Below are 27651 nucleotides of genomic sequence, written 5' to 3'. Positions count from 1 at the left end.
CTTAGTATAATGTTTTTGAGGTTCAGTTATGTTATAGAATGTATCAGTACTTCATTTTAATGGCTGAATAATATTTCATTTTATGGATGTACTCCTTTTGTTGTATCCATCAACTGATGGATATTTGGGTAGTTTCAGTTTTTAGCTATTATGAATATGCTGTTATGAGCATTCTGTGATAAGTTTCTGTGTGAAATATGCTTTCAGTTCCCTTGAGTGTATACCTAGGAGTAAAGTTGCTAGGACACATGATAACTCTGTGTTTAACATTTTTGTGGAATTGCCAAACTGTTTTTTGGAAAGCCTGCATTAGTTTACTTTCACATCAGCAATGTAGGAGGATTCAAATTTCCAAGCATCCTTGCCAACATTTGTTATTGTCTACCGTTTTTAGTTATAGGCATCCTAATGTGTGTGAAGTGGATTCTCATTGTGGTTTTGATTTATATTTCCCAAATGACTAATGATGTCGTACCCCTTTTAATGTGTTTATTGGCCATTTGGATACCTTCTTTGCAGAAATATGTCTATTCAAGCCCTTTACCAGTTTTTAATTATCTTTTTTATTATTGAGTTGGAAGAGATTTTTAAAATGTAGTCCAAATACTAAACCCTTATTAGATATTTGAATTGCATATATTTTCTCTCATTCTGTAGACTGTTTTATCACTTTTTTAATAGTGTCCTTTATAACATATTTTAAACTTTGATAAATTCTAATTTTAATTTTTTCTTTGGTACTGGTGCTTTAGGTGTCATATCTTAGAAATGATTGCCCAATCAAGAGTCACAAAGTTTTACTCCTACGGTTACTTATAAGAATATCATAGTTTTAGCTCTTACATTTAGGTCTTTGATGCATTTTAAATTAATTTTTGCATATGGTCTGAGGTAGGAGTCAAACTCATTCTTTCGCACGTGGCTATCCAGTTGTTCCAGCACCATTTGTTCAAGAGACTTTTTTTCTCTATTGAATTGTCTTAGTGCCATTGTTGAAAAGCAGTTTACTATACATTTATGGGCTTTTTCTGGACTCTAAATTCTATTCCACTGATCTATACGTCTGTGCTTGTGCCAGTACTGTCTTGATTATTTGAAATCGTTGTGTGAGTCCTTCAAATTTGTTCCTTTTCAAGATTGTTTTGGGTATTCTAGGTCCTTGCAATTCCCTAATAATTCTATAATCAGCTCATCAATTTCTGTAGAAAGGCCATTGAGATTTTAATAGGGATTGCATTGAATCTGTACATCAATTTCAGAAGTATCACCACCTTAACAATATTAAGTTTTCCAATTCATGAACATGGAGTGTCTTTCCATTTAAGTCTTCTTTAATTTCCCTTGAAGATGTTTTGTAGTTTTCAGTGTACAAGTCTTGCACTTCTTTGTTAAATTTATTCCTAAATATTTTAGTCTTTTTGATGCTATTGTAAATGGAATGGTTTTTGTAATTTAGTTTTCAGATTGCTCGTTGCTATTGTATAGAAATACAATTGAGTTTTGCAATTTGATGTTGTATTTTGTCACCTTACTGAATCATTTATTAGCTCTGTTTTTTTTTAGCTTGTGTGGGGGAATTATTCCTTGGGATTTTCTATATATAAGATCATGTCATCCGCACATAGAGAGAGTTTTATTTCTTCCTTTCCATTCTGAATGCCTTTCTTTTTTTCTTGTCATTTGCTCCAGCTAGAACCTTCAGTTCAATATTGATGATAGCAGATATCCTTGTCTTATTCTTGATCTTAGTGGGAGGGAAAGTTTAATTTTTCATTATTAAGTATGATGTTAGCTGTGGGTTTTTTGTTGATGCCCTTTATCAGACTGAGAAACGTCCCTTCTGTTCCTAGTTTGTTGAGTTCTTTTATTGTGAAAGGATATTGGATTTTGTCAAATGCTATTTCTGAGTATATTGAGATTGATCATGTGTTTTTTGTCCTTTATTCTATTGCTATGGTATTGCATTGATTGATTTTTGTATTTTGAACTAGTCTTGCATTCCTGAGATGTATCCCAGTTGGTTATGATATATAATCATTTTTCATGCCACTGGATTTGGTTGCTAGTATTTTGTGGATTTTTTGGTCTATGTTCATAAGGGAAATTGGCCTGTAGTTTTCTTGTGGTGTTTTTGTCTGAGTTTGGTTCTAGAGTAATAGTGGCTTCATAGAATGAGTTGGGATGTGTTCCCGCCTCTTCTTAGTTTGTGAAGTGTTATTGTTAATTCCACTTTACTTGTTTGGTAGAATTTACTGGTGAATTCATCTGGTGCTGGGCTTTTCTTTGTGGAAAGTTTTTGATTACTAATTCAGTCACTTTATACGGTTTAGGTCTTTTCAGACTTTATATTTCATTATAGTTTCTGCTGAGAAATAAGCTCCTAATTTTATTGAGGATCACGTGTATGTAATAAGTTGCTTCTCTCTTGCTATTTTCCAGAGTCTGTCTTTGTTTTTGGATTTTGACAGTTGATTATGATGTTGTCTAGGTGTGGATCTCTTTGAATTTATCCTGGTTTGAATTCATTGAGCCCTTTGATGTGTAGATTCATGCTTTTATGAATTTTGGGAAGCTTTTGTACGTTTCATCAAATATTATTTCTGCCCCTTTCTCTCCACTCTCCCATGGACTTTCATTTTATATATATATATATATAATGAATATATATGAATATGTATAATGAATATATATATACTGACGTGTTTGATGGTTTCCCACAGGTCTCTGATTACTGTCCACTTACCTTTATTCTTTTTTTCTCTCTTTCTCAAATTGGATTATCCCAAACTGATCCATCTTTAGGTTTATTGATTGCTGATTCTTTCTTCTGCCTGCTCAGATCTGCTGTTGATTCTTATTATTTATTTTTTTTAGGAAAATTAGCCTTGAGCTAACTGCTGCCAATCCTCCTTTTTTTTTTTTAAAGATTTTTTATTTTTTTCCTTTTTCTCCCCAAAGCCACCCAGTATATAGTTGTATATTCTTCGTTGTGGGTCCCTCTAGTTGTGGTATGTGGGATACTGCCTCAGCGTGGCTTGATGAGTAGTGCCATGTCCACCCCCTGGATTCGAACCAATGAAACACTGGGCCGCCTGCAGCAGAGAGTGCAAACTTAACCACTGGGCCACGGGGCCAGCCCCCAATCCTCCTTTTTTTGCTGAGGAATGCTGGCCCTGAGCTAACATCCGTGCCCATCTTCCTCTACTTTATATGTGGGACGCCTACCACAGCATGGCTTGCCAAGCGGCATCATGTCCGCACCTGGGATCCGAACCGGTGCACCCCGTGCTGCTGAAGTGGAACGTGCGCACTTAACTACTGCACCACCGGGCAGGCCCCTGTTGTTGATTCTTTTTTTTTTTTTTTTTTTGAGGAAGATTAACCCTGAGCTAACTACTACCAATCCTCCTTTTCTTCCTGAGGAAGGCTGGTCCTGAGCTAACGTCCATGCTCATCTTCCTCTACTTTATACGTGGGATGCCTACCACAGCATGGCTTTTGCCAAGCCGTGCCATGTCCGCACCCGGGATCTGAACCAGCGAACCCTGGGCTGCTGTGAATTGGAATGTGCGAACTTAACTGCTGCGCCACTGGGCCGGTCCCCCCTCTTGTTGATTCTTGATAGTGAATTTCTCAATTAAATTGTAGTTTTTAATCAAAAATTTCTTTTTGGTTCTTTTTAATAATTTCTGTCTTATTGACGGTTTTTGTTTGGAGAGACATCATTTTCATACTTTTGTCTAGTACTTTAGATGTGATGTTCTTTGATCATATTTAAAATAACTGATTTAAAGTCCAAATTTTGGACTTCCTCAGGGAGTTTCTATATTGCTTTCTTTTTTTTCTGCCTGTGACTATACTTTCTTGACTTTTTGCATGTCTCATATTTTTGGTTGGAAACCGGACTTTTTAAGTAATGTAATATAGCAACTCTGGACATCAGATTTTTACCCCCTCCCAGGTATTGATGTTCTTGCTATTTGTTGTTATTGTTTGTTTTGTGACTTTTCTGTACTAATTCTATAAATTATGTGTTCTTTGTCATATATAGCCACTGATATCTCTCCTGTTAGCTTAGTTAGGCTAGTGATTACACAGAGATTTCACCAAATACCTAGAACCAGTTAGTCTCCTAGTCTTTGCTGAGGGTCTTTGTGTGCTTGTCGTGGCATACCTTAACAATTTAGCTGGGCAGTTGACAACTCTCCCTTATCCTTTACTTTCTGCTGTGCAAATTCTCAATTTCAGCCAAAGGAGAACTTAGTCAGTCTTTACTCTCTCAGTCTTTACCAAGCCTGCCCAGTCCCGGGCATGTGCCCTGTCCTGTCCATTCATGTCGCTTTCTGTTTTCCCGGGAACACATCAGAACTTTTTGAAGCTCCCATGGACATGTCATTCCCCAGCTTTTCCTCTTAATCTTTTTAGTTAACCTGTTGTTAACCCCAACTGTTACCCTCTGCATCTGGCAGTTACAAAGTTAAATGATAGCCTTTAGTTGTTTTTGACAAATACTCTTGGGGAAAAGGCTTTTTGAGTTGCATACTCTGCCATTTTCACTAATATCACAACTTTTATCACAGCTTGTTTTAAAACCACAACTTTTAAACCTAAATTACAAATTCAACTTTTAAAACTAAATTATGTTCAGTTCAGCATGTATTTCTTGTATCACAATGTAGATTGTTTTGATATTTTACTAGTCATGCCTCCATAAAATGCTGACTGCCTAAATTTTCTTGCCTAGAATTTCTTCAGTTTCTTCTGTCATGCAAGGTTCCAGCATCTGTCCATGTCAGCTGTTTTTCTATTCTGTGATGCCCTCTTTAACTTGTTCACCTTTTACTTATTCTTTTCTGTTCAGTTAGTCTTCTTTTTCATTCACTCATATATCCATTCTATTCAGTAATCATTTATTTACATCTTTGTTGCAATTTCAATTCATTACATTTTTTTTGATGTGTGTGATGAATACCATTTTGTATATTTCTTTTTGTACCTGTTCATAAGTTTTCTGGGTCTGTTATATCCAAGAGTAGAAGTTTATCCTCATAGGACCTAGCGTTCTCAATCTCATTAAAATTGTTCTTCAAAATGGCTGTCCTGGTTTATGCTTCCACCAGTGGTGCTTTTCTCGCATCCTCATCAACACGAGATGTTACCCAAGTTTTCCATTTTTGCTAAACTGACAGTTAAGTTGCCTCTGCTCATCATTTTCTTGCTTTTTTCAAAGGAGTTGCTTTCATATTATGTGTATTCCAGTTTTAAATCCATTATTGATTATCTTTGTTGCAGATATCTTCTCCTAGATGTCAAGTTAGTCGTGCTTTTTCATTCCAGATGTTAACTTTGCTTATCTTGTATAGGATTGGACAGAAATTGTTAATGTTTAAGGAGCTGAGTTCAGTATTTTTCTTTTTATGTTTGTGCTCTTTGCATTAAAAGAATCCTTCCATATTGCAAAGACAGAAAAGTATTATTTTACATTTTAAAAAAATAATGATTACTTTCAATTCTTTAGTCTATTGAATTTATTATTTATGGTGTGAGGTATAAACATAATTTCAACTTTATTTATTGAGATAATTTTTAAACATTTTTATTAATAATCTATATTTTATCCAGTGGCCTAAGGTGCCACTCTTATCATATAGTAGTTTTTTTATACTTGTTTTTTTCCTTTAGGTCCACTCTTCTTTGTTCCTACAACAGAACACTCTGTTATACTTAGCATAACTTTGTAATTTATCTTAGTAATTTATAATGCTAGTCCCTCCTCCTTGCTTTTCTTTTATAGAATTGTCTTAGCTAATTATGAACCTTTAATTTTCTAAATATATTTTAGAATCAGTATTTAAGAGTTTCTTTAAAAATTTCTCTGAGATTTTGGTTATAACTATATTAATTATATATATCAGTATGAGGATAAATTGCCATCTTTAAAATTATAAGTGTACACTCTTGATTATGGCATTGTGGTCTAATTGTATATGTTTTACTGGAGTCCAAACATGTTCCCCATAATGGACTTGCGATCATAACCATAAATTGTCTTCTGTTTATTCTCTAAATGTTGTCTTCTTTCCTGTTACATAGTTTAATGCATTATTATTGGTGTAGAGGAATGTTTTCTATTTTTGTATGTTGATATTGGAAAACTCTTCTGGAATCACTTTTATTTTCTATGATTTAAATATGTACAGAGGTTAGTGGGGGGCTAAAGGAAGGGCACAGTAATGGCATGGGATAATTGGACTGCCCCAGCCAGAGCAGAAAGGATATACTTGTGCTGAACTTCCAAAGATGAGGAGATGTTTAGGTCCTTACCTGAGTAAAACCATAGAAGAGTGGTTCAGTGTGCTACCTTAGGGAGGTCTCAGTAGTTTGGCATGGTCAGGGCAAAGGGTATGAAAAGAGATGTCACAGGTCATGGAGAGGAAGGCCAGTAAGTCATGCTGAGGAATGACGATTTTATACAATCAGCATTGATTAGACAAGTTAGAAAAAGGAAGAGTTTAAACTGAGGTAAGTAGGAAAGAAATAAGATGAGAAATTAGTGAAAGAGACCAAAGAAGAAAAATAGGTTGAATGGAACCAAAACTGTCTTTGGAATCGTTAGTAGACAAATTTTTGATAAGTATATTGCTAGAATAACAAAGTACAAAAAAATGTTACGAATAAATAAAGATATAGTGAAGTTTGAAAATCATAACAATATTCTGAATAATTTTATACTAATAAACTTGAATAACTCGTGAAATATTAATTCTTAAAATATGCTGGATTAAATTACTTAGTAGACTAATAGTCAATTAAATTCTCCTGATTGGTAATCAGAAATTTGTTTTTCCTGCTCTCTACTTTTGCCCCCCCCCCAAAAAAGTACAGCTATATGGTTTTTCAAGGACAAAAACACTTTCTGTATTCTTTCAGAGAAAATTTATAGAAGAAAATCTGTCCAGTTCATTTTATGAGCTGTTATAATCGTAGATGCCTACTTTAGTAATACTAAATGCTAAATAACTATTTTGATACCAAAATTGGAAAAGGACAAAGAATAGTATAAGAAAACTATATATTTGAATTTATGAATATAGGTACAAGTATTCCTATACTTTTGGAAATATACTTATACTTGAAAAATATTTGCAAATTGAATCCAACAGTATTTAAGTAAAAGAGCATGATCAATTAGAATTATGTCAGGAAAACAATTTAGTAATATTAAGCATTCCATTAAAATATTCAAGAAGAAAAAATGATCACCTCAGTGGAAATAGAAAAAAATGGCTGAAATTCAACAACAATTTGTGTTAAAAACAAACAACTAAGAATAGAGGGGAACTTTCTTAACCTAAGGAAGGGTTTCTATCTAAAAGTTACATTTAGTAAACATCATGCTTTATGGTGAAGCTTTAGAGACAGTCTTTTTAAAGTTAAGAATTTTGATTCTCAAAAACAGTTTATATTTTACTAGATCATAAAGATCTTTGTATATGGTGAATCAGTGAAGAGTTGGCCTGCAATTACTGAGGAGTTGTTGGAACCTTTTCTAAACTGAGTAAATTAGAAACAATTGAATCTCTACTGTGTTGCTTTTGTATATCCCAGAGAATACTATTTTTGCTTGTTTAAGGATCAGGATTCCTTAAATTTTAAAGTGAAGTGGGAAAAAATTCTTAATAATTAAAATTAATCAGCGCACGTACTTGTCAACTTCTTAATCACATAATTTTTAATTACAAAGTCTAGATATAGTATTATCTTAATGTTTTTTAATTAAAATAATATTCTGAGAATAAAATAAGTGTACGCGAACTTTGAATAAAAAAGACCAGCATTATGCTCGGATTGAGATACACGCACATGCCCAGATGAAATACATGTGTATATTTTTGAATGTTAGTTACATAGAATGCAGTGAAATTTAGTTCTTATCAAGTAATAGCTATAATCCAAAGAAAACTTATGAAAACCTATAACCTATTTTGTATAACTGCAAAAATGTAAGCCATTATGGGGCATTTAAGAATATAAAATATTATATTATTAACATTCTAATTTTGTATTTTCAGTGAAAGTATATGTTATGCTCCATCAAAGGAGTCCACACATGTTATGTGTAACCCAGCGACTGCGAAATTCTGAACTGATAGACCCATCTTTCCAATGGCATGGGCCAAGAGGAAAAATTGTTTCAGGTAGGATTTTGCTTCAGTTCTCGTAATTAAATTGATATATCTGAAGTGTACTCAGAACAGAAAGAATATTTGTATCTCATATACATTTACCTTTTTCCTCACTTCTTTTTCCTGTGATTTCCTTTTAGAGTTAGAATCTAACGAGGTAGATACTTTGACCATTTTTCACAGATCTTAATTTGAGATTGAGACACACTAGATGATTGAACTGTTTGGAGAGTTCTCTAAGCATCTATGTTGCAAAAAAATGTTACTTTTTTAAAGTTCATAAAATCATTTTGGTTACTTCAATCAGATTTTTGTTAGTAAAGTATATATGAAGAAGCAAATATATTTCTGGGTTTTGTTAAAAATACAAATGAACACTTTGACCTATAGATTTATATGGTCTTATTTGTTTAAACAGTCTTACATAAGACTTGAGACTTTGTTAATAGTTATAATTTTATATTTTGCTATCTTGTATTCCTTTCTGACCAGAATCCTGACCAAATAATATGGATCATATCTGAATTTATTTAAGTAGTATTATCCATTTTGGAAAAAAAATGACTAAATTTAACATTCAGTATTTTAGTATTAAAAACATTCTTTTAAATATACTGCATGGTTTGACAGTGGCTATATGTTAATATATTATCAATGCTGTGCTTACAAAAATGGACACTTAGGGCTCATTCATCCAAAGGACAAGATAGACTTGAGACACATCTGAATGGTAGCCTAACAGTTTTCAAATTTTTGAGAAAACAAAATCTTATTCTCAGGAAGGTATTTTTTTCCTCAAAGAGATTACTCTGGGTATGACTGATTTGATCAACATTTTCTCCATTCAGCTTCTTATTTTGTTATTTTGAAATGTTTATTTACTATCATTCTAATTTTTCATTTGATTTGTGTCTACAGCGTAGTTGAAAAAATTTAAATTAGTTTAGCTGTTTTTTTTTCAGCTTGCTAAAAATCCAGATTAATGAATTTTCATTGTAAAGACCTAATCATTTTTGCATACTTTCAAAGGAAATTTTTCTTTATTGCTCCATTCACCATGTTTTCTTTCTTTTTTTTTTAATCCTTATTGGTATTTTGAGATAGTGCCTATGGATGAAAACCGACAGGTTTATTTTGTTATCTTGGATGAAGGAAAGCAGCATATTCATACAAACTTGCTGAAGAAATTTTCATAGGAAGTATTTATTTTGTAATATGTTTTAATTCTTATTCTTATATAGTTGAGTGATCTCAGCTGTACATTTCTATAATATTTATGTTGCTTCTAAATTATCTCAAGGTTTAAAAAGTTACTCCACTCTTTGGGTTAGGTGGTTGTTCTTTAAAGTGAATTATTCAGCTCTTAGTGAGTGAGGGACTATTTGGTGGATGCCATTGTGCTAGGCTTTGTGGGAGTTACAAAGATCAGACACCATCTCTGCCTGACTGTGGTAGTGTAGTAGGAATGAATCAGTGGAAGTGAGTAAGAGAAATCCTAAGAGATTGGACAATTAATATAAATCAACGAAATGGACCAAATGTAAAAGCATCCAATACTGAAAATATAATCAATTTTTGTTTTTATTACTCTCTGATAGTAGCACATAATGTAGTGCAAACGTATATTAAATATATTTTACATTTGACATTGAAATTTCGTAAGTCCAGAAATGGAAGTATTTAAATGTGTATTGAATAGTTTATCGTAGTTTGTTACTCCTTTGATTTGGAAATTGAAATCTGAAACATATTCTTCTCAAAGGTGCCCTGTCAGGTCTTACTGTGTATATGCAAAATGTAGTATATAATTGAATTTCAAATCCTTTATCTGGGAGCGATATTTTATTTTACTCACTTTCACAATGGAAAATAGATGTTCAGAAATGTAGTTATTTCCAGGTAAGGATAAAATCATATTAATAAAATGGGCTTTATATTTATAAAAAATATTTCCAGGAAATTCTGATATTTGGGCATCATGCCTGTAGTTTAGTTTTCAGTGCACTGTTGCCTCATGGTTTCCTGTCTACCAGTTTTAAAGCTCATTAGTTCTACCATCTATTATTTCAGAAAGAACTGAAAAATGTTGTCTAATTTTCTTAAAGCTTGAAAAACAGAGAACCTTTTTGAACTCTAGATTAAACTGTACTGTTCGTTAGTTGTCTTTTTATGAATATTCCAAAGATAGTTCCTCTAAAATTGAAGCAAAAAATCATGCAATTATGTAATTACTTGCACATTCCTTTGGAGAGAAATATTCAGATTGTTTAGATAGGTTGTAAAGGGTAAGGTACAAGTGTCAGATTTGGTCTGTCTCTTTCCCTTGTCCCACTTCTCTCTCTGTCTCTCTCTCTCTGTCTCTTTTTCAGTGTTTTGTATTTACAAAGGTAATGCATTTATTACGACAAGACCTGTACCTCTTTCTCCAACGCTGATGCTATTCTGATGAATTAACTCTTTTTGGCGTGGGGACTTCTCCATTTTTCTAAATGTTCACACAAACATGTATAAGCACATATACATACACATGTTGGGTTTTACCCTTAACTTCCCCCTTATTGTTTTAATGAGATAATAGATTATATTTACTCTACCTTAACATTTTTTATTATGAAGCATCGATAGACATAAATAAATGTAAGATACTTGCAAGTTATAAAGCACAGTAAAACAAACATCCTTGAATGTAGTGTACAAGTCAAGATATACCATTACCAAGACTGTTGAACTCCCCAATAATTTGTTTAAAAACCCCATTCATCTGTCCCCAACCCCCTGTCAGGTAAACACTATCCTCAACTTTTACTATATTATTCTTTAGCTTTTCTTTATACATTTACTATATTTATATATATATGTATGTATGTGTGTATCCTGCAGGAGTATATTTTAGTATTTTTATTTTGAATATTACAAAAATAATATTTATGTAATATTTGTCATGCATCATATACTGTTCTAAACAATTTGCACACACTAATCATTTAATTTTACAGCAGCCTTTGTGCTACGTACAGCCATTTTCTCCATTTTACATGTGACAGAGGCATTGAGAGAATGAGCTACTTCCCTGAAGTCATGTCCCTTTGAAGTCTTGCTTCAGAGTTCACAGATATAATCTAAATGAAGTAGGAATAGGAGTTTTCCCTCTCACCATTTTGTGAGTTTTTGTAGTTTGTGTCTTTCAAGGAATTTGTCCAACTTAGAGTTATTTTCAACTTGTTGAATTTATTTGCGTAAAGTAGTTTGTGATATTTCCTTATTGCCTTTTTGATATATCCAAGATATATATGATGTGCCATCATTCACTCCTGATATTGGTTATGTCTTTTCTCTTTCATTTTGGTCTCTCTGGCTATAGGTTTTCAAAAGAACAGCTTTTGGTTTGATTTATTTTTCTCTAGTATATTTTGTTTTCAATTTCTTTGATTTCTCCTTTTATCTTTATTATTTCCTTTCTTCTGTTTGCTTTGTGTTAAATTTGCTTGTTTTGTTTTGCTGGCTGTAGAATTCTGGATTGGCAGTTTTCTTATTTCAACATTCTAAAGATAACACTCTGTATTCTTTTTACCTGCACAGTTTCTAGTGTGAAGTCTGCTATAATCATATCCTTGTCTCTCCGTAGGCAGTGTGCCATTGTTTTCTGACTGACTTCAAGATTTTCTCTTTGCCTTTTATTTTCAATGATTTGAATATTATATGTGTCTTTTCTGTTTTTCATATTCATTCTCTTTACTCTTCTCTAAATTTCTTGGATCTGTAGATTGGTGTTTTTCATTAATTTTTAAAATTCTCAGCCATTATGTCTTCAGATATTTCTTTGCCACATCCTGTCTTGCCTCTGCTTCTGAGATTTCTAGCACACATGTGTAACTGACTTTGTGCCACAGCTCTTGTATTCTCTCTTCTTGATGTTTTGTTGTTGTTGTTGTTTTGTTTCATTTATCTCTTTGTGATTCAGGTTCGTTAATTTCTTTTGACCTACCTTCAAGTTCATTGATTCTTTCCTTAGCTGTGTCAAGCCTCTTTATCCCATTGAAGGAATACATCATCAGTCTTACTGTATTTCTTTTCTTTCTTCTTCATTTTATTTTGGTTATAGTTCTAGCATTTCCATTTGTTTCTGACATATGTATTATTTCTTATACAGGCATATGTCATTTTATTCTGCTTTGTGGATATTGCACTTTTACAGGTTGAAGGTTTGTGGCAACCCTGCATTGAACAATTCCATTGGTGCCATTTTCCAATAGCATTTGCTCACTTAGTGTCTCTGTGTCACATTTTGGTAATTCTCACAATATTTCAAACTTTTTCATTATTATTATATTTGTTATGGTGATCTGTGATCAGTGATCTTTCATGTTACTATCACAATTGTTTTGGGGCACTGTGAACCATGCCCATATAAGACAGCAAACTTCATCAATAAATGTCATTTGTGTTCTCACTGCTCCACTACCTGGCCATTCCCCAGTCTCTCTCCCTCTCCTTGGGCCTCCCTATTTCCTGTGACACAGAAAAATTGAAATTAGCCCAAATAAAAACCCTACAATGACCTCTCAGTGTTCAAGTGAAAGGAAGAGTTGCACATCTCTCACTTTAAGTCAAAAGCTGGAAATGATAAAGCTGAGTGAGGAAGGCATGCCAAAAGCTAAGACAGGACAAAACTAGGCCTCTTGTGCCAAATACTTAGCCAAGTTGTGAATGCAAAGGTAAAGTTCTTAAAGGAAATTAAAAGTACTACTCCAGGGAACACATGAATGATGAGAAAGCAGAACAGTCTTATTGGTGATATGGAGAAAGTTTGAGTGGTCTGGATAGAAGGTCACACCAGCCACAACATTCCCTTATGCCAAAGCCCAATCCAGAGCAATGTCCTAACTCTCTTCAGTACTCTGAAGGCTGAGAAAGGTGAGGAAGCTGCAGAAGAAAAGTTTGAAGCTAGCAGAGGTTCACTCATGAGGTTTAAGGAGAGAAGCCATCTCTATAACTTAAAAGTGTAGGTGAAGCAGCAAGTGCTGATGTAGAAGCTATAGTGAGTTATCCAGAAGATCTAGCCAAGATCATTAATGAACGTGGCCACACTGAACAACAGATTTTCAATGTAGACAAAACAACTTTATGTTGGAAAAAGATGCCATCTACAACTTTTGTCACTAGAGAGGAGAGGTTAGTGCCTGGCTTCAAAGCTTCAAAGGCAAAGTATGCCTCTGTTGTTAGGGGCTAATGCAGTTTGGTGACTTGAAGTTGAAGCCAATGCTCATTTTCCATTTTAAAATCTTTGGTCTCTTAAGAATTATGCTAAAGCTGCTCTGCCCATCATCTATAAATGGAACAACAAACTTGGATGACAGCACATCTGTTTCCAACATCGTACAATGTTTATAAAATTGAACAATATAATATGTTGTATAAATCTGTATACAGCCCACTGTATAAGCCATATATAACTATATATATAAATATATATATGTATACACTATAGATAACCCACACTATATAGGCCCTCTGTTGAGACCTACTGCTCAGAAAAAAAGCTTCCTTTAAAAACATTACTGCTCACTGACAATGTACCTGGTCACCCAAGAGCTCTGATGGAGATGTATAATGAGATTAATATTGTTTTCATGCCTGCTAATACAACATCCATTCTGTAGCCCACGGAAAAAGTAGTAATTTTGACTTTCAAGTCCTATTATTTAAGAAATACATTTTCTCAGGCGATAGCTGCCATAGATAGTGGTTCCTCGAATAGATCTGGGGAAAATAAATTGAAAACCATCTGGAAAGGATTTGGCATTCTACATGCCATTAAGAACATTTGTAACTTATGAGTAGAGGTCAAAATATCAACATTGACAGGAACTTTGGAAGAGATGGATTCCAATCTTCATGGGTTCCAATCTTGAGGGGTTCAAGACTTCAGAGGAGGAGGTAACTAGATGCAGTGGAAATAGCATGAGAACTAGAATTAGAATTGGAGCCTGAAGATGTGTCTGAATTTCTGCATCTCAAGATCAAACTTTAATGGATGAGGACTTGCTTTGGAAGCACAAAGAAAGTGGTTTCTTGAGATGAAATCTATTCCTGGTGAAGACTCCATGAAGACTGTTGAAATGACAGCAAAGCATTTAGAATATGACATAGACTTAGTTGATAAAGCAGTTACAGGGTTTGAGAGGATTGACTCCAATTTTGAAAGAATTTCTACTGTGGATAAAATGTTGTCAAACAGCATGGCATGCTACAGAGAAATTGTTCGTGAAAGGAAGAGTCACTTGATGTAGCAAACTTCATTATTGTGTTATTTTAAGAAATTGCCACAGGCCCCCAACCTTTATCAACCACCACCCTGATCAATCAGCAGCCATCAGCATCAAGGCAAAACCCTCCACGAGCAAAAAGATTATGACTCACTGAAGCTAAGACAATGATTAGCAGTTTTTAGCAAGAAAGTATTTTTATATAAGGTTTGTACATTGTTTTTTTTTGGATGTAAAGCTTATTACACACTTGATAGACTACAGTATAGTGTAAACATAACCTTTATATGCACTGGGATACCAAAAAATCTATGTGACTTTATTGATATTCGCTTTATTGCAGTGGTCTGGATTGGAAGCAGAAATAACTCTGAGGTATACCTGTGGTTTCAGTCTCTGCTGAAATCACCTATCTGATCTTGCATGTTTCCATGTTTTCCATTAAATCCTTTAATACATTAATTATGGTTATTTTAAGTTAACTGATACTTCTGACATCTGTATCATTTAAGAGTATGGCTCTGAGCATTGCTTGGTATTTTGGAAATGTGCCATTTCTTGCTCTTCTGTATGCTGCTTAATTTTTGTTAAAGTTGGACATCTTGAGTAAGACAGTAGATATTGAGATAAGTATTTTTATGCTTTCAGGTGAACACCTTTTAAAAATACTGTTAAGCCTTTAATATTAGGAGGTTTTTGTCAATCTAGTCAGGAATTGTCTGCGTTTGATATTGGTGGTGGTTGTGGTGACTGAAATCTTCAGTTACCCTTAAACATGATTAAAATGTAGGCTGGCTCAGGAGAAAGTACTTTTCTCCAATGTCTAATCTTTCTTGGGTTTGGTTTCTCCTTCTTTGATTTCTCCAGAAAGATTCTCTTGCAGCTCTCCTATCTTGATTCCACTGCATTTTTGCTAGACTTTTATTGTGATGGTAGTTGAGAGAGAAGGGCAGTCTCTAATGTTCTGATTAAGCTTTAGTCTTTGACAGGTATGGTGTCCATGGATCTTGGAGGTGTTTCCTTCACAAGTGCTTCAATCCCTCCCCCAGCTTTAGTGCTGACCTAGTACTTTTTGCTGACTCTTCCTCAAGGATGAAGGGTTTTTTTCTTCCTGTTTCCTTCCCTAGCGATAAGTCTCCATAGTGCCCTAGGTGACCATTCTTTTTTCTTCCCTCTCTGTAGATTATAGCATTGTTCCTTTCCAGGTGGTAGGGGAAATGAGTGTAGATGGGGTTTTGGCAGGGCTGTAGGGCCTCTCCCCTAGCCAGTACCCTGTGGGAAGTTTTCTCAGGGTTCCCATGCTCTCCTTTTGAATACTTAGAAGTGTTCATGAAGGTAAAGCCTGTCAAGGGGGGTGACCTCTTCTCTCCTCCGTATCTATGGTCCTCAGAGGCTTCACATGCTTACACTGGTTAACACTTAGGTTTTAGAAGTTCATTGAAAACTTTTGTTGACTTTGGCCAGTTTATATAGCAGTTGATCCAAATACTGGTTCTAACTCCTATCACTGCAACTCTGTGATTGTGTGACTTTGGGCAAGTCAGGTGATCTAATCTCCTTTTTATTCTTCTGCCACCATTAAGGTTATAACCCAACTTTTGCCTAGTATTGTGTTACACAGGAAATCCCTAGTTGTTAGTGATTATACACTATTGGGTTAGCTTTTGTTCTGGGTACACTGTTTTACCTCTTTCATGTGTAGTTTGTGAGCTTACTGAGGGCATAACATCAGTAAAATACATGTATATGTATATAATTACTTTATAGTATATATAAATATATGTTATTTTGTATATATGTGAATATCTGATAGTGCCCAGTTCAATGCAAGGAGCAGATTAGGAATGCATTATGTACGAATAATTATTAGTTTCTTACCACTTAGGCGGCTGCATAATTGATAAACTCTGGTTAGTGAAATTTTGACCGTAAGAACGTCATCCTTGCACCTGCTGTCAACAGACACCAGATGCAATGACTAGTTATGACCCCAACTCCTTTCAGTGATTCTGTAGGTAAATTTTGATGGTCTTACTCTGTTCAGAAAATATTTTATCTTGATATCATGTAATTGAAGCAACTAATAACTGTATCCTATTCCTTTAATTAGAAAACAGTAGCGCACAAGTAACATCCACAGGAAGCCTTATATTCCAGAACTTTGAGGAGAACATGAGTGGAGTTTATACGTGTTTCCTTGAGTATAAACATATGGTGGAAGAAGTTATTAAAAATCTTCAACTAAAATATGTTATATATGGTAAGAAGTGCATTTTGTTGTATTTTAACATTTCTTAATTTTTCCAAATATTTAAATATTTTAACAGGTTTATTTTAAAGGGATTTTGTTATTTTTAGTCTCTTTTAATTGAAGAAAAATTACTGCCTGCCTGTATTTTACAAAGTACTTTGTCAAGGGTTAGTGGTGAGGACACATCTTTTTTCTTCAGGGGAATGTTGACATGTACATAGCTAAATTTAAGAGAATGAATGAAACGGGGTTTGGAAATTATGCTTTGAAATTATTATGTTGCTATTGTAGTCTGTGCTGCCTTTAAATTCTGAGTATCATGCTTGATGGCACACTGCCATTTCCCCCAAACAGAAGCATGAAGTACCACTGTAAAATTCTTTTCTAAAAGCAATTTGATCTGTTGAGGTTTGAGATTGGGAGAGCTGAGTTGACAGTGGAGTGGCCAGGAGAACAGCTTGAACAAAGGTTGCTTGTAAGTTCCATCTCACTGGTGGGACACAGGTATGGTAGATAGAATAGTGGTCCTCAAAGATGTCCATGTCTAATCTCCAGAACCTGTGCGTATGTTACCTTGCAGTGCAAAAGGGACTTTGCATATATAACTCTTCAAACAGTAGTGTTTGGAACATTTAAATAAATCTCCCCCCTTTCTGTGCATGTCTCTGTGTCTCTGTCTCTCTCTCATCTCTCTGTGTGTAAACATACACATACACACACACCCCAACACATATCCCTGGATTGTACTGTGGAAGTTAAATTGTTGGTGTTTCTATAAGATGAATTCTGTAAGGAAAAATCTTCTGTAGGGTATTGACAGTGTAACTTTCATAGATTCTACCAGTCACCCTACAAAGAGTGTACCAATTTATGTCCTTGCCATAGTATGTGAGAACCTCATTACCCATAACTCCCTTAATACTGTATTTTGAATTGTTGCTGATCTGATAGGTTAATAATGGTATTCCATGGTTTTAATGTGTGTTTTTTTGGTGACTGATGGGTTATTTGACTTTTGCTATTTGCATGAGCTTCACGTGTGTGAGTATGTATGTCTGAGTAACTACTGAGAGATATGTACATATGCAGGTATATAGCAGTGTAGATATTAATTTCATGTCAAATACGTTATATTCTGTATTTTATTTTTCTGTAGCTTACAGACCTTTTTAATTGTGAGTGAGGATAATTTAAAATTTCAAGATTTTATGTAGTCCACAGGTGGTATTATTTTCTTTTTGGCCTTTGTTTCTTACTGTGCTGAGCATGGTTCCCTGAATCATAAGAATTGAGTTCACTATAATTACATTATATTTTTATATATGAAGTTTAACATTTCTGAAAATAACAATAATAGCGTAGCACCCAGAATTACTATAAAATTTAAATTTGGCAAGACAGTGGATGTATGGTGACTCATTGCTTTAATATGCGCTCCCTTAATTACTAGTAAATTTGAGCTTTTTTAATATTTTTATTACACAATAGATTACAGTGCCTTTTGTTTGCCAAAGTTCATCTTTTTTCTTTAGTAATTTGTAGGTTTTCACCATTCTGGATACCAGTCTTTTATCATGTTGCAATAGCTTCTGCCTGTCTCTCACTTGTCTTAACATTAGATATGATGTTGTTTATACTGCAGAAGTGTCAGATATTGTTGTAATGAGATTTATTAATTTTTTAAATTGGTTTGTTCAATTTTTTTATAAAAGATTGTTTCATATACCTAGAAAATAAAAATACCTTCCTATGTTTACTTTACTAGGCCTATGTTTTTTCTTAATTAAGCTTTTTGTTTTGAGTTAATTGTAGATTTGCATGTAGTTGCAAAAGACAATATAGAGAGATCCCATGTATCGTTTATGCAGCTTTCCCTAACAGCAACATTTTATAAGCTTACAGTACATTATCAGGCCAAGATACAGACTTTCTTACTGTCCACCAATCTTATTCAGTTTTCTCCAATTTTATATGTACTCATTTGTGTATGTGTGTTGTGCGTGTTTAGTTCTCTAAGTTTTATCCCGTGTGTAGACTCATGTATCCACCACTACAGTCAAGATACAGAGCAATATGGTCAACAGAAGTATACCTTGGGTTGTCCTTTTATGATCAAACTTGTTTCCCTCTCACCCTCATTCATCATGCGTGACCACCACAGATCTTCTCCAATTCTGTAATTTCATCATTTCCAAAGTATGATGTAAATGCAGGGATCTAGTATGTAATCTTATGGGATTGGCTTTTTCAGTTGGCCTAATTCCCTGGAAACTCATCTAAATTGTTGTGTGCATTTAATCAGTTGTTCCCTTTTATTGCTGAGTTGTAATCCATTGTATGGAAGTACCACAATTTAACCAGTCATCCACAGAACATCTGAGTTGCTTCAGGTTTTGGGCTATTACTTATAAAGTTGCTGTGAACATTAGTGTAGTTTTTTGTGTAGACATGAGTTTTTATTTCTGTGGGATAAATGCCCAAAGGGTTGATGGATCAAGTATTAATTGCATGTTTAATCTTGTAAGAAATTGCCATACTGTTTTCCAGAGTGGCTGTGCCATTTTACATTCCCACCAGCAATGTAAGAGTAATGCAGTTTCTCTGTGTCCTCACCAGTATTTGGTGTTGACATTATTTTTATTTTAGCCATTTTGATAAATGTGAAGCGATATTTCGTTGTGGTTTTCGTTTGAGTTTACTTAATGTCTAATGATGTGGAACATATTTTTATGAGCATATTTGCCACCTGTACATTCTCTTTGGTGAAATGTCTGTTGGCACCTTTTGCCCATTTTCTAATTGTCTGATATATTACTACTGATATTTTTTTGAGAGTTTCTTAAAAATGATATTTCTAAATACTATTCTTTTGTTGGTTATGTTGTTTGCAAATATTTACTTACAGTCTATATCTTGTTGTTTTTGTATCTTAACAGGATCTTTTTTTTTAATGGAGGGGATCAGAATATGTTTTTTTCATCTTTAAATGTTTTTACCTTTTGACCCCCTTAACCCATTTCTCTCCCAAACCCCTGCCTCTGGCAACCACTAATCTGTTCTCTTGTTTTGTTTTAAGATTCCACATATAAGTGAGATCATATGGTATTTATCTTTCTCTGTCTGACTTATTTCGCTTAGCATAATGCCATAGAGGTCCATCCTTGTTTTCACAAACGACAAAATTTAATTCTTTTTTATGGCTGAATAATACTTCATTGTGTGTATATGTATACACACTATATATATATATATATATATATATATATATGTATGTATGTATACGTGTATATATATATATACACACACACCACAATTTCTTTATCCATTCATCCATTGATGGACACTTAGGTTGTTGCCATATCTCGGCTATCGTAAATAGTGGTGCAGTGGACATGGGATGCATATATCTTTTCAAGTTACTGTTTTCATTTTCTTTGGATAAATACCTAGAAGTGAAATAGCTAGATCATATGGTTGTTCTGTTTTTAATTTTGGAGGGAACCTCCATTCTGTTTTTCATAATTTACAATCCCCTTAACAGTGCACAAGTGTTCCCTTTTCTTCACATCCTCACAAAAACTTATTTCTTGTCTTTTTGATAATAGCTGTTCTAACAGGTATGAGATGGTATTTCATTGTGGTTTTGATTTGCGTTTCCCAGATGATTAGTGATGTTGAGCATCTTTTTATGTGCCTTTTAGTTATCTGTATGTCTTCTTTGGAAAAATGTCTATTCATATCTTCTGCCCATTTTTTAATCAAGTTTTTTTGCTATTGAGTTGTATGAGTTTTTTATATATTTTGGATATTAACTCCTTACCAGATATATGATTTACAAATATTTTCTCCCATTCAGTAGGTTGTCTTTTCATTTTGTTGATGGTTTCCTTTGCTGTGCAGAAGCTTTTGAATTTGATGTAGTTCCACTTGTTTATTTTTGCTTTTGTTGCTTTTAGTTTGGTGTCAGATTCAAAAACTCATTGCCAAAATCTATGTCGAGGAGCTTACTCACTATGTTTTCTTCTAGGGAGTTTATTGTTTCAGGTCTTATGTTCAAGTATTTAATCCATTTTGAGTTAATTTTTGTGTATGATCTAAGATAGTGGTCCAGTTTCATTATTTTGCGTGTGGCTGTCCAGTTATCCTAACACCATTTATTTAAGAGACTATGTTTTGCCTGTTGTATATTCTTGGCTCCTTGTTGTTAATTAATTAACCATATATGTGTGGATTTATTTCTAGTCTGTTTATTCTGTTCTGTTGATCTATGTATCTTTTTAAGGTATTACTATAGCTTTGCAATTGAGTTTGAAATCAGGGAGTGTGATGCCTCCAGCTTTGTTCTTTCTCAAGATGGCATTGGCTATTCAGGGTCTATTGTGGTTCCGTGTTATTTTTTCTGTTTCTGTGAAAAATTCCATTGGAATTTTGAAAAGGGTTGCATTGAGTCTGTAGATTGCTTGGGATAATTTGGACATTTTAACAATATTAATTCTTTCAATCCATGAGCATGGAGTATCTTTCCCTTTATTTGTGTCTTCAGTTTCTTTCCTTAATGTCTTGTAGTTTTTAGTATTTTCACAGAGCCAAAGATTTTCAATCTTATGAGGTCTGGTTTATCAAATTTGCTTATTAATCATGCTTTTGGTTTCAAGTCTAAGAATTTTTTGCGAGGCCATAGGCAAAGATTTTCTCCTAATTTTTTCCTGAAGTTTTATAGTTTTACTTTAAATATGATGCATTTTCAGTTAACTTTTGTTTAAATTGTGAGGTTTAATTTTTTGCACATAGATATCCAATTGCTCCAGTATCATTTCTTGAAAAGACTGTCCTTCTTTCAATGTATTGTTTTTGCACCTTTGTCAAAAATCAGTTGAGAATAATTGTCTGAGTCTATTTTTGGGTTCTCTGGTTTTTCCATTGATCACTGTGGTACTTCGCCAGTACCACACTGTTGATCACTCTCACTCTATAGAAACCGTTGATATCAGGTAGAGTGATTCCTCCCGCTATTCTTCATCAAGATTGTTTTTGTCCTTTTAGAATCCGTCCCTTTCCATGTAAATTTTGCAATAATGTTGTATGTAGCTACAAAATATCCTACTGGAATTTAGAAGGGAATTGCATTTAATCTGTAGAATTTCTTTCTCTATTATATTGAGTGTTCTAATCATGGACACGGTATGTATATCAATTTAGTTAGGTCTTTCTTGATTTTTTTTTATCTGTGTATACATGTTTTGTTAGGTGTATACCTAAGTATGTTATTTTTTTTGGAGCAATTGGTAATGTTACTAGGTTTTAAAATTTGGATTCCACATGCTTATTGTTAATATGTAAAAAGTGATTTATTATTTGTGTCTTGATCTTACCACATGCCATCTCGTAGAGGTTACTTAACAGTTTTAAAATCTTTGTCTTTTTGTAGATTTTTTGTGAGACAGTCATGTCATATGCGCATAGGGACAGTTTGCTTTCTTTCTTTTCAATCCGTATGCCTCTTAGATTTCTTGTCGAACTGCGGAGACCAGGACTTCTAGTACTATGTTGAGTAAGAGTGGTGAGAGCAGACATCTTTGCCTTGCTTGGAGTATTAGGGGGAATCATCCAGTCTTTCGCTATTAAATGTGATGTTAGCTGTGGTTTTTATGGAGGTGCCCTTTATTAGGTTGAGGAAGTTTCCTTTCATTCCAAGTTTGTTAATATTTTTGAAGGATGTTGGGTCTTGTCAAATGGTTTTTACTGCATTAATTAAGATAGGCATGTGGTTTTTACTTTGTGTTTTATTGACATGGTGTATTAAATTAATTGATATTCAACTATGAAAATATATAATTATTATAATTATATTATATTATATTAATATTATTATATTGGTTATGATGTATAATGTTTTCAGTATCCTGCCAGATTTAGTTTGCTGGCATTGTCTTAAGAATTTTTGCATGTACTTTCATAAGAGATGTTGGTCTGTAGTTTTTTTTCTTGTGATATCTCTTTGATCTGGTTTTGCCAACAGGGCAATACTGGGCTCAATATGAGTTGGGAAGTTTTCCATCCTCTTCTGATTTTGGAAGAGTTCATTAAGAATTATTACTATTTCTTTAAATGTTGTGTAGACTTCATGAGTGAAGACATCTGGGCTTGGGCTTTTCTTCATGGATAATTCTAGGAATTTTAATTGTTGATTTTTATTTTTATTTCATTGTGTCAGAGAATGTGATTTATATATTTAATTCTTGAATTTGTTGACTCTTCCTTCATGATCTCTAAAAGTTTTGCCTCTCGACTATTCTATTTATTTTTATTTCTGGAATTCCAATTAAACATATTTATTAGGCTCTTTAACTTATCATCCATATCTGTTAACTTGTCTTTCATATATCCAAATCTTTAAATATGTTGTGATTTAGGTACCATTGTCCAAGTTACCAAATCTCTCTTCAGGTATGTTATGTCTGCTATATACTTGTCTAGTCATTTTATTTATTTTTTAACCTTAGAGACTTTCTTTTTTTCTATTTCAGTGACTGTACTTTCCATCTCCAGTATTTTCAATTGAATCTTTCTTTTTAGAATCTCTATTTGTTCTTTGGTCATATTCACCAGTTTTTGTTTTATAATTTCCTATTCTTTTTTTTTTTTTTTTGAGAAAGATTGCCCTGAGCTAACTACTACCAATCCTCCTCTTTTTGCTGAGGAAGACTGGCCCTGAGCTAACATACATGTCCATCTTCCTCTACTTTGTACGTGAGATGCCTGCCACAGCATGGCTTTTTGCCAAATGGTGCCATGTCCAGACCCGGGATCTGAATGGGCAAACCCTGGGCCACTGAGAAGCGGAACATGCGAACTTAACTGCTGCACCACCAGGGCGGCCCCTATAATTTCCTATTCTTAATTTATTCCTTTCTTTAACATTTTGAGGATGTATATTTTTAAATTTTGTTTTTAAATTTTCATAATAAATATGAAAACTTGTAGGTACCTATAACCTTCATTAAAATAGGTATTATTGCTATTTTATCTCTATAGTGGGTATAAAATTCTATGTCAGTGTTATGGTTGCATTTTCCTTAGTACTAGTATCTCTGAGCATCTTTCTCTATGTGTTTATTGTCTCTTTTGAGATTTTCTATTCATATATTTTACCTTTTTTCTAAGTTATTGTGTTTTTGTCAATTTCTAAGCACATTGAATATCTAACTATGAGTGTAGATCAGTGGTTTTCAAATTATGGTCTGTGGACCCCTGAGAGTCCTTGAAACCCTTTCAAGGGGTCAGTAAGGTGAAATATATTTATATTTTTAAATTAATTATTGTTTTTCTTTTTGGTGAGGGAGATTCACCCTGAGGTACCATCCATTGCCAATCTTCCTCTTATTTTTTCTTTGAGGATAATTAGCCCTGAGCTAACATCTGTGTGAATCCTCTGCTACTTTGTATGTAGGATGCCTCCACAGCTTGGCTGATGAGTGAAGTGGGTCTGCACTCAGGATCTGAACCTGTCAACCTGAGCCCCCAAAGCGGAGTGGAAGGAACTTGAACCACTTGGCCATGGGGTCAGCCCCTGAAAAATATTTTTATAATTATACTAGGATATTATTTACCATTTTCACTGTGTTGACATTTACAGTTAAAGTGGGTAAACTACTATGAAACAGTCCCCCACAATTATCTGAAAAGGCTGTTATAAAATGCTTTCCAACATCCACATATCTGTGTGAGGCAATAAACCAACCACATTCCATTTGATTGAACGCATACACAAGTAGAAGAATTCCAGCTGACTTCTATTCAGCCAGACATTATAGAGATTTTCAAAATATAACACGGTACTACTCTTTTCACTGATTCCTTTTGTAAAGAGATTTATTATATCCCAAAGATTTTTTTATGTTACTGTTTAATAGGTTTTTATTATTTTAAAATGAATTAATAAACATTTAAAAAGTTTTTTCCCTTTAGTTTCTAGTACTCTAAATATTAATAGATATAACTCACATCAAAGTTATTTGGTAGTCCTCAGTAATTTTTAAGAATGTTAAGGGATACTGAGACCAAAACTTTTGAGAACAGCTGCTGTAGATCTTTGTCATTTTTTTATCATTCACATTTTTCTGGAGTTGCACATGTCTTGTTTCCTTTAAAGCGTCTGATTTTCATCTGAGGGTTTTAGTTTGTAAGCTGTTGCAGGGATTTGCTACAAGGACTTGGGCAACTCAGCATAGAGTTGTACTCATAGCTAAGGTGAAGGATACATGGTAGGAGCGGCAAGGCAAACAGCATGGCAGAGTCTGGAGAAATCCATGTATAGGCCTCCTGTGCTCTCTCCTTCCTGTGTGAGGTCGCATTGAGCCTGCTCCCTTCTTCAGCAGTGAAAATCTAGTAACCCCTGTACCCTTACTGCCCAGAGAGCCGCTAGAGACTCAGCATCCAAATGTTGGTTGGGAGCTAGTTATGTAGGCTCGCTCTGCCTGATAACTACAAAACTTCCAGACTCCAGAAGGTGCAGGGTTCATTTCCTCAGTAAACAGTTTTATCTCACAGGGAAAGGTGCCTGTCAGTGTAGGAAACTACCAGTCAAGGGCCAATCCTGCAAGCAGCCTCCAGCCTGCTGTGTTAACTCTTTATACACATAAACTGACCCTGAATTACTGTATATGTTAATGTGTACTTTTCCCAGAGATTAGAAGCTCTCTTCAAAAGAGGATTTTTTTTTTTTTGAGGAAAATTCGCCCTGAGCTAACATCTGCTGCCAATCCTCCTCTTTTTGCTGAGGAAAATTGGCCTTGAGTTAACATTTGTGCCCATCTTCCTCTATTTTTTATATGTGGGACACCTGCCATAGCATGGCTTGGTGAGCGGTGTGTAGGTCAGCACCAGAGATCTGAACCGGTGAACCCGGGGCTGCCGAAGCAGAGCACCCAAACGTAACTGCTGTACCACCAGGCTGGCCCCAGAAGAGGATACTTTTGATGTAGTTTTTGAGGGCATTTTGGGGATATTTTGGCTTGTATTCAGAATTCTTTTTATCAAAGGCAATAGCTTGATATATCCCAGATTTCTGGAAAGAAAAAGAGTTCTTTTTTATCCCGTGGACAGAGGAGTGCTTACTCTGTCCTCAGTCATACTGTGAGCCTCATTCCAGCTTCCAACACTGACCAGGTTCACTCTTCTATGTGGTGCTTGGATATATCACATCACACATCTTTGATATGATCAATCATGATATAATCAATATATAAAGCAATATATACATTTATTTATCATATAATAGATGTTTCAGTAAAAGCATGATAGGTTTTTAAAATTTGTGTCTCAATGTGACATTTATTTTCAGTATTCTTATTCACTATTGCATGGGATTTTTTGGTATAGCGACACTAAGCTTACAGAACATTTTCCTTGTTTGTCCCTTTATTATCTTCTTTTCTGTCCTCTTCTTCTGAAACTGCTCCAGTCTGATAGTGGCTATCTGGGATCTCTCTTATCTTGTACTTTGCTCTTGTAATTTTGCTCTATGGTATGTGAGAATTACATTACTTGGTCTCCAAATATATAATTAGATTTTTAACCTTTTAACCTTTTAAAAATTTCTTCAATTAATTTTTTAAATATTATTATCTTAGTAATTTTTTAATTCTTCAAAAACATTTGTATATTTACCAATCATTCCTCTTCTGCAACAGCTTTATAGTAGTTTTATGGATGTATTTTCTGCTAACTTTTTAAAAACTTACTTAATTCTTCCTATGTTAATTTTCTTTTAGGCTCTTTTCCCTTGCTTTTTCATTTTCTTGTCTTTAAGGCTCTTAGGTTTCCCCAAAGTTGGGGTGGAAGAGTCTGCAGTTTTCATTCATATTTGTAAATGAAATTGATAGTTTTCTTAGCAATTAGAAGCTGTCTGATCTCTCCCTTAAATAGAGGGACTGACAGTAGCCCAGTATGTGCACTTAATTTGGGTTTAAACGAGTAGGTAGAAAAGTGGACAGTTGCTGCTCTCACTTTAGTTCAAATGGGGAACATTTCCTCAGCGTGTGTGCCAGAAACAGGCAGGGAGGGCCCCTTGATTAATGGAAGTAGCAGTAGACCTACCTGTCTTAGAAGGTGAACTTTTCTGATTTCTGGTATTATTGTGGATTTCTTTTTTTTTGTTTTTTATTTTTAATCTTGTTTTTTTTTTTTTTTTTTGGAGGAAGATTAGCCCTGAACTAACATCTGCCAATCCTCCTCTTTTTGTTGAGGAAGACTGGCCCTGCACTGACATCCATGTCCATCTTCCTCTACTTTATATGTGTCACGCCTACCACAGCATGGCTTGACAAGCGGTGCCATGTCCGCACCTGGGATCCGAACCAGTGAACCCCTCGCCGCTGAAGCGGAACGTGCGCACTTAACTGCTGCACTACTGGTCCAGCCCCTATTGTGGATTTCTTATCATTTTTATATTTTGTGTTATTTTTGTGAGATTTTGAAATAGGTAAGAAAAAACTGTTCTCAATTCTAGATGTTGTAATGAAACTCAGTAGAACTCGCAGATTTGTTAGAAATATACTTTGTTTGGTGTCTTGTTGGTAATAATATGACTAATTTCTTCTAAGATGAATATCTGAACTTAGAGAATTTTCATTCCTGAGTTTGAGGCAGCATAATATAGCCGTTAAGGACACAGGGTCTGGGCCAGGCTTCTTGGTTAGAATCTTACTTTTGATAACATAGGCAGGCATTGGACTTGTGACATAATGCCTCTATCCCTCAATTTCCTCATGATGGATGTAAAAATAATACAAATTTTAAATGATGTTAGGAGATTTAAATTAATTACTATTTGTGAAGTGCCTATACCAGAATTTGTCACTTAGTAACTGCTACATGTTTGTTAAATTAAAAATATATATATATATGTATTTACCTATATATATGTATCCGAATAATGATTTCTCTT

General features: G+C 34.2%; 1 protein-coding gene across 2 annotated transcripts in view; it reads left to right on the top strand.

Moving 5' to 3' along the window:
• ZPBP (zona pellucida binding protein) overlaps positions 1 to 27651 on the top strand; it is a 134637-nt gene that overhangs the window by 4549 nt on the left and 102437 nt on the right. For both annotated transcript variants that reach the window (XM_070615574.1, XM_070615573.1), the window contains exons 3-4: positions 8073 to 8198; positions 16563 to 16712. In XM_070615574.1, the coding sequence (XP_070471675.1) occupies positions 8073 to 8198; positions 16563 to 16712 (276 nt within the window). The remainder of the gene's footprint in view (positions 1 to 8072; positions 8199 to 16562; positions 16713 to 27651) is intronic.

The sequence above is a fragment of the Equus przewalskii genome, chromosome 4 (assembly GCF_037783145.1).
Source record: "Equus przewalskii isolate Varuska chromosome 4, EquPr2, whole genome shotgun sequence".
Taxonomy (NCBI): domain Eukaryota; kingdom Metazoa; phylum Chordata; class Mammalia; order Perissodactyla; family Equidae; genus Equus; species Equus przewalskii.
Note: the sequence above shows the minus strand (reverse complement) of the source record. Positions and strands in the feature narration are given on the sequence as shown.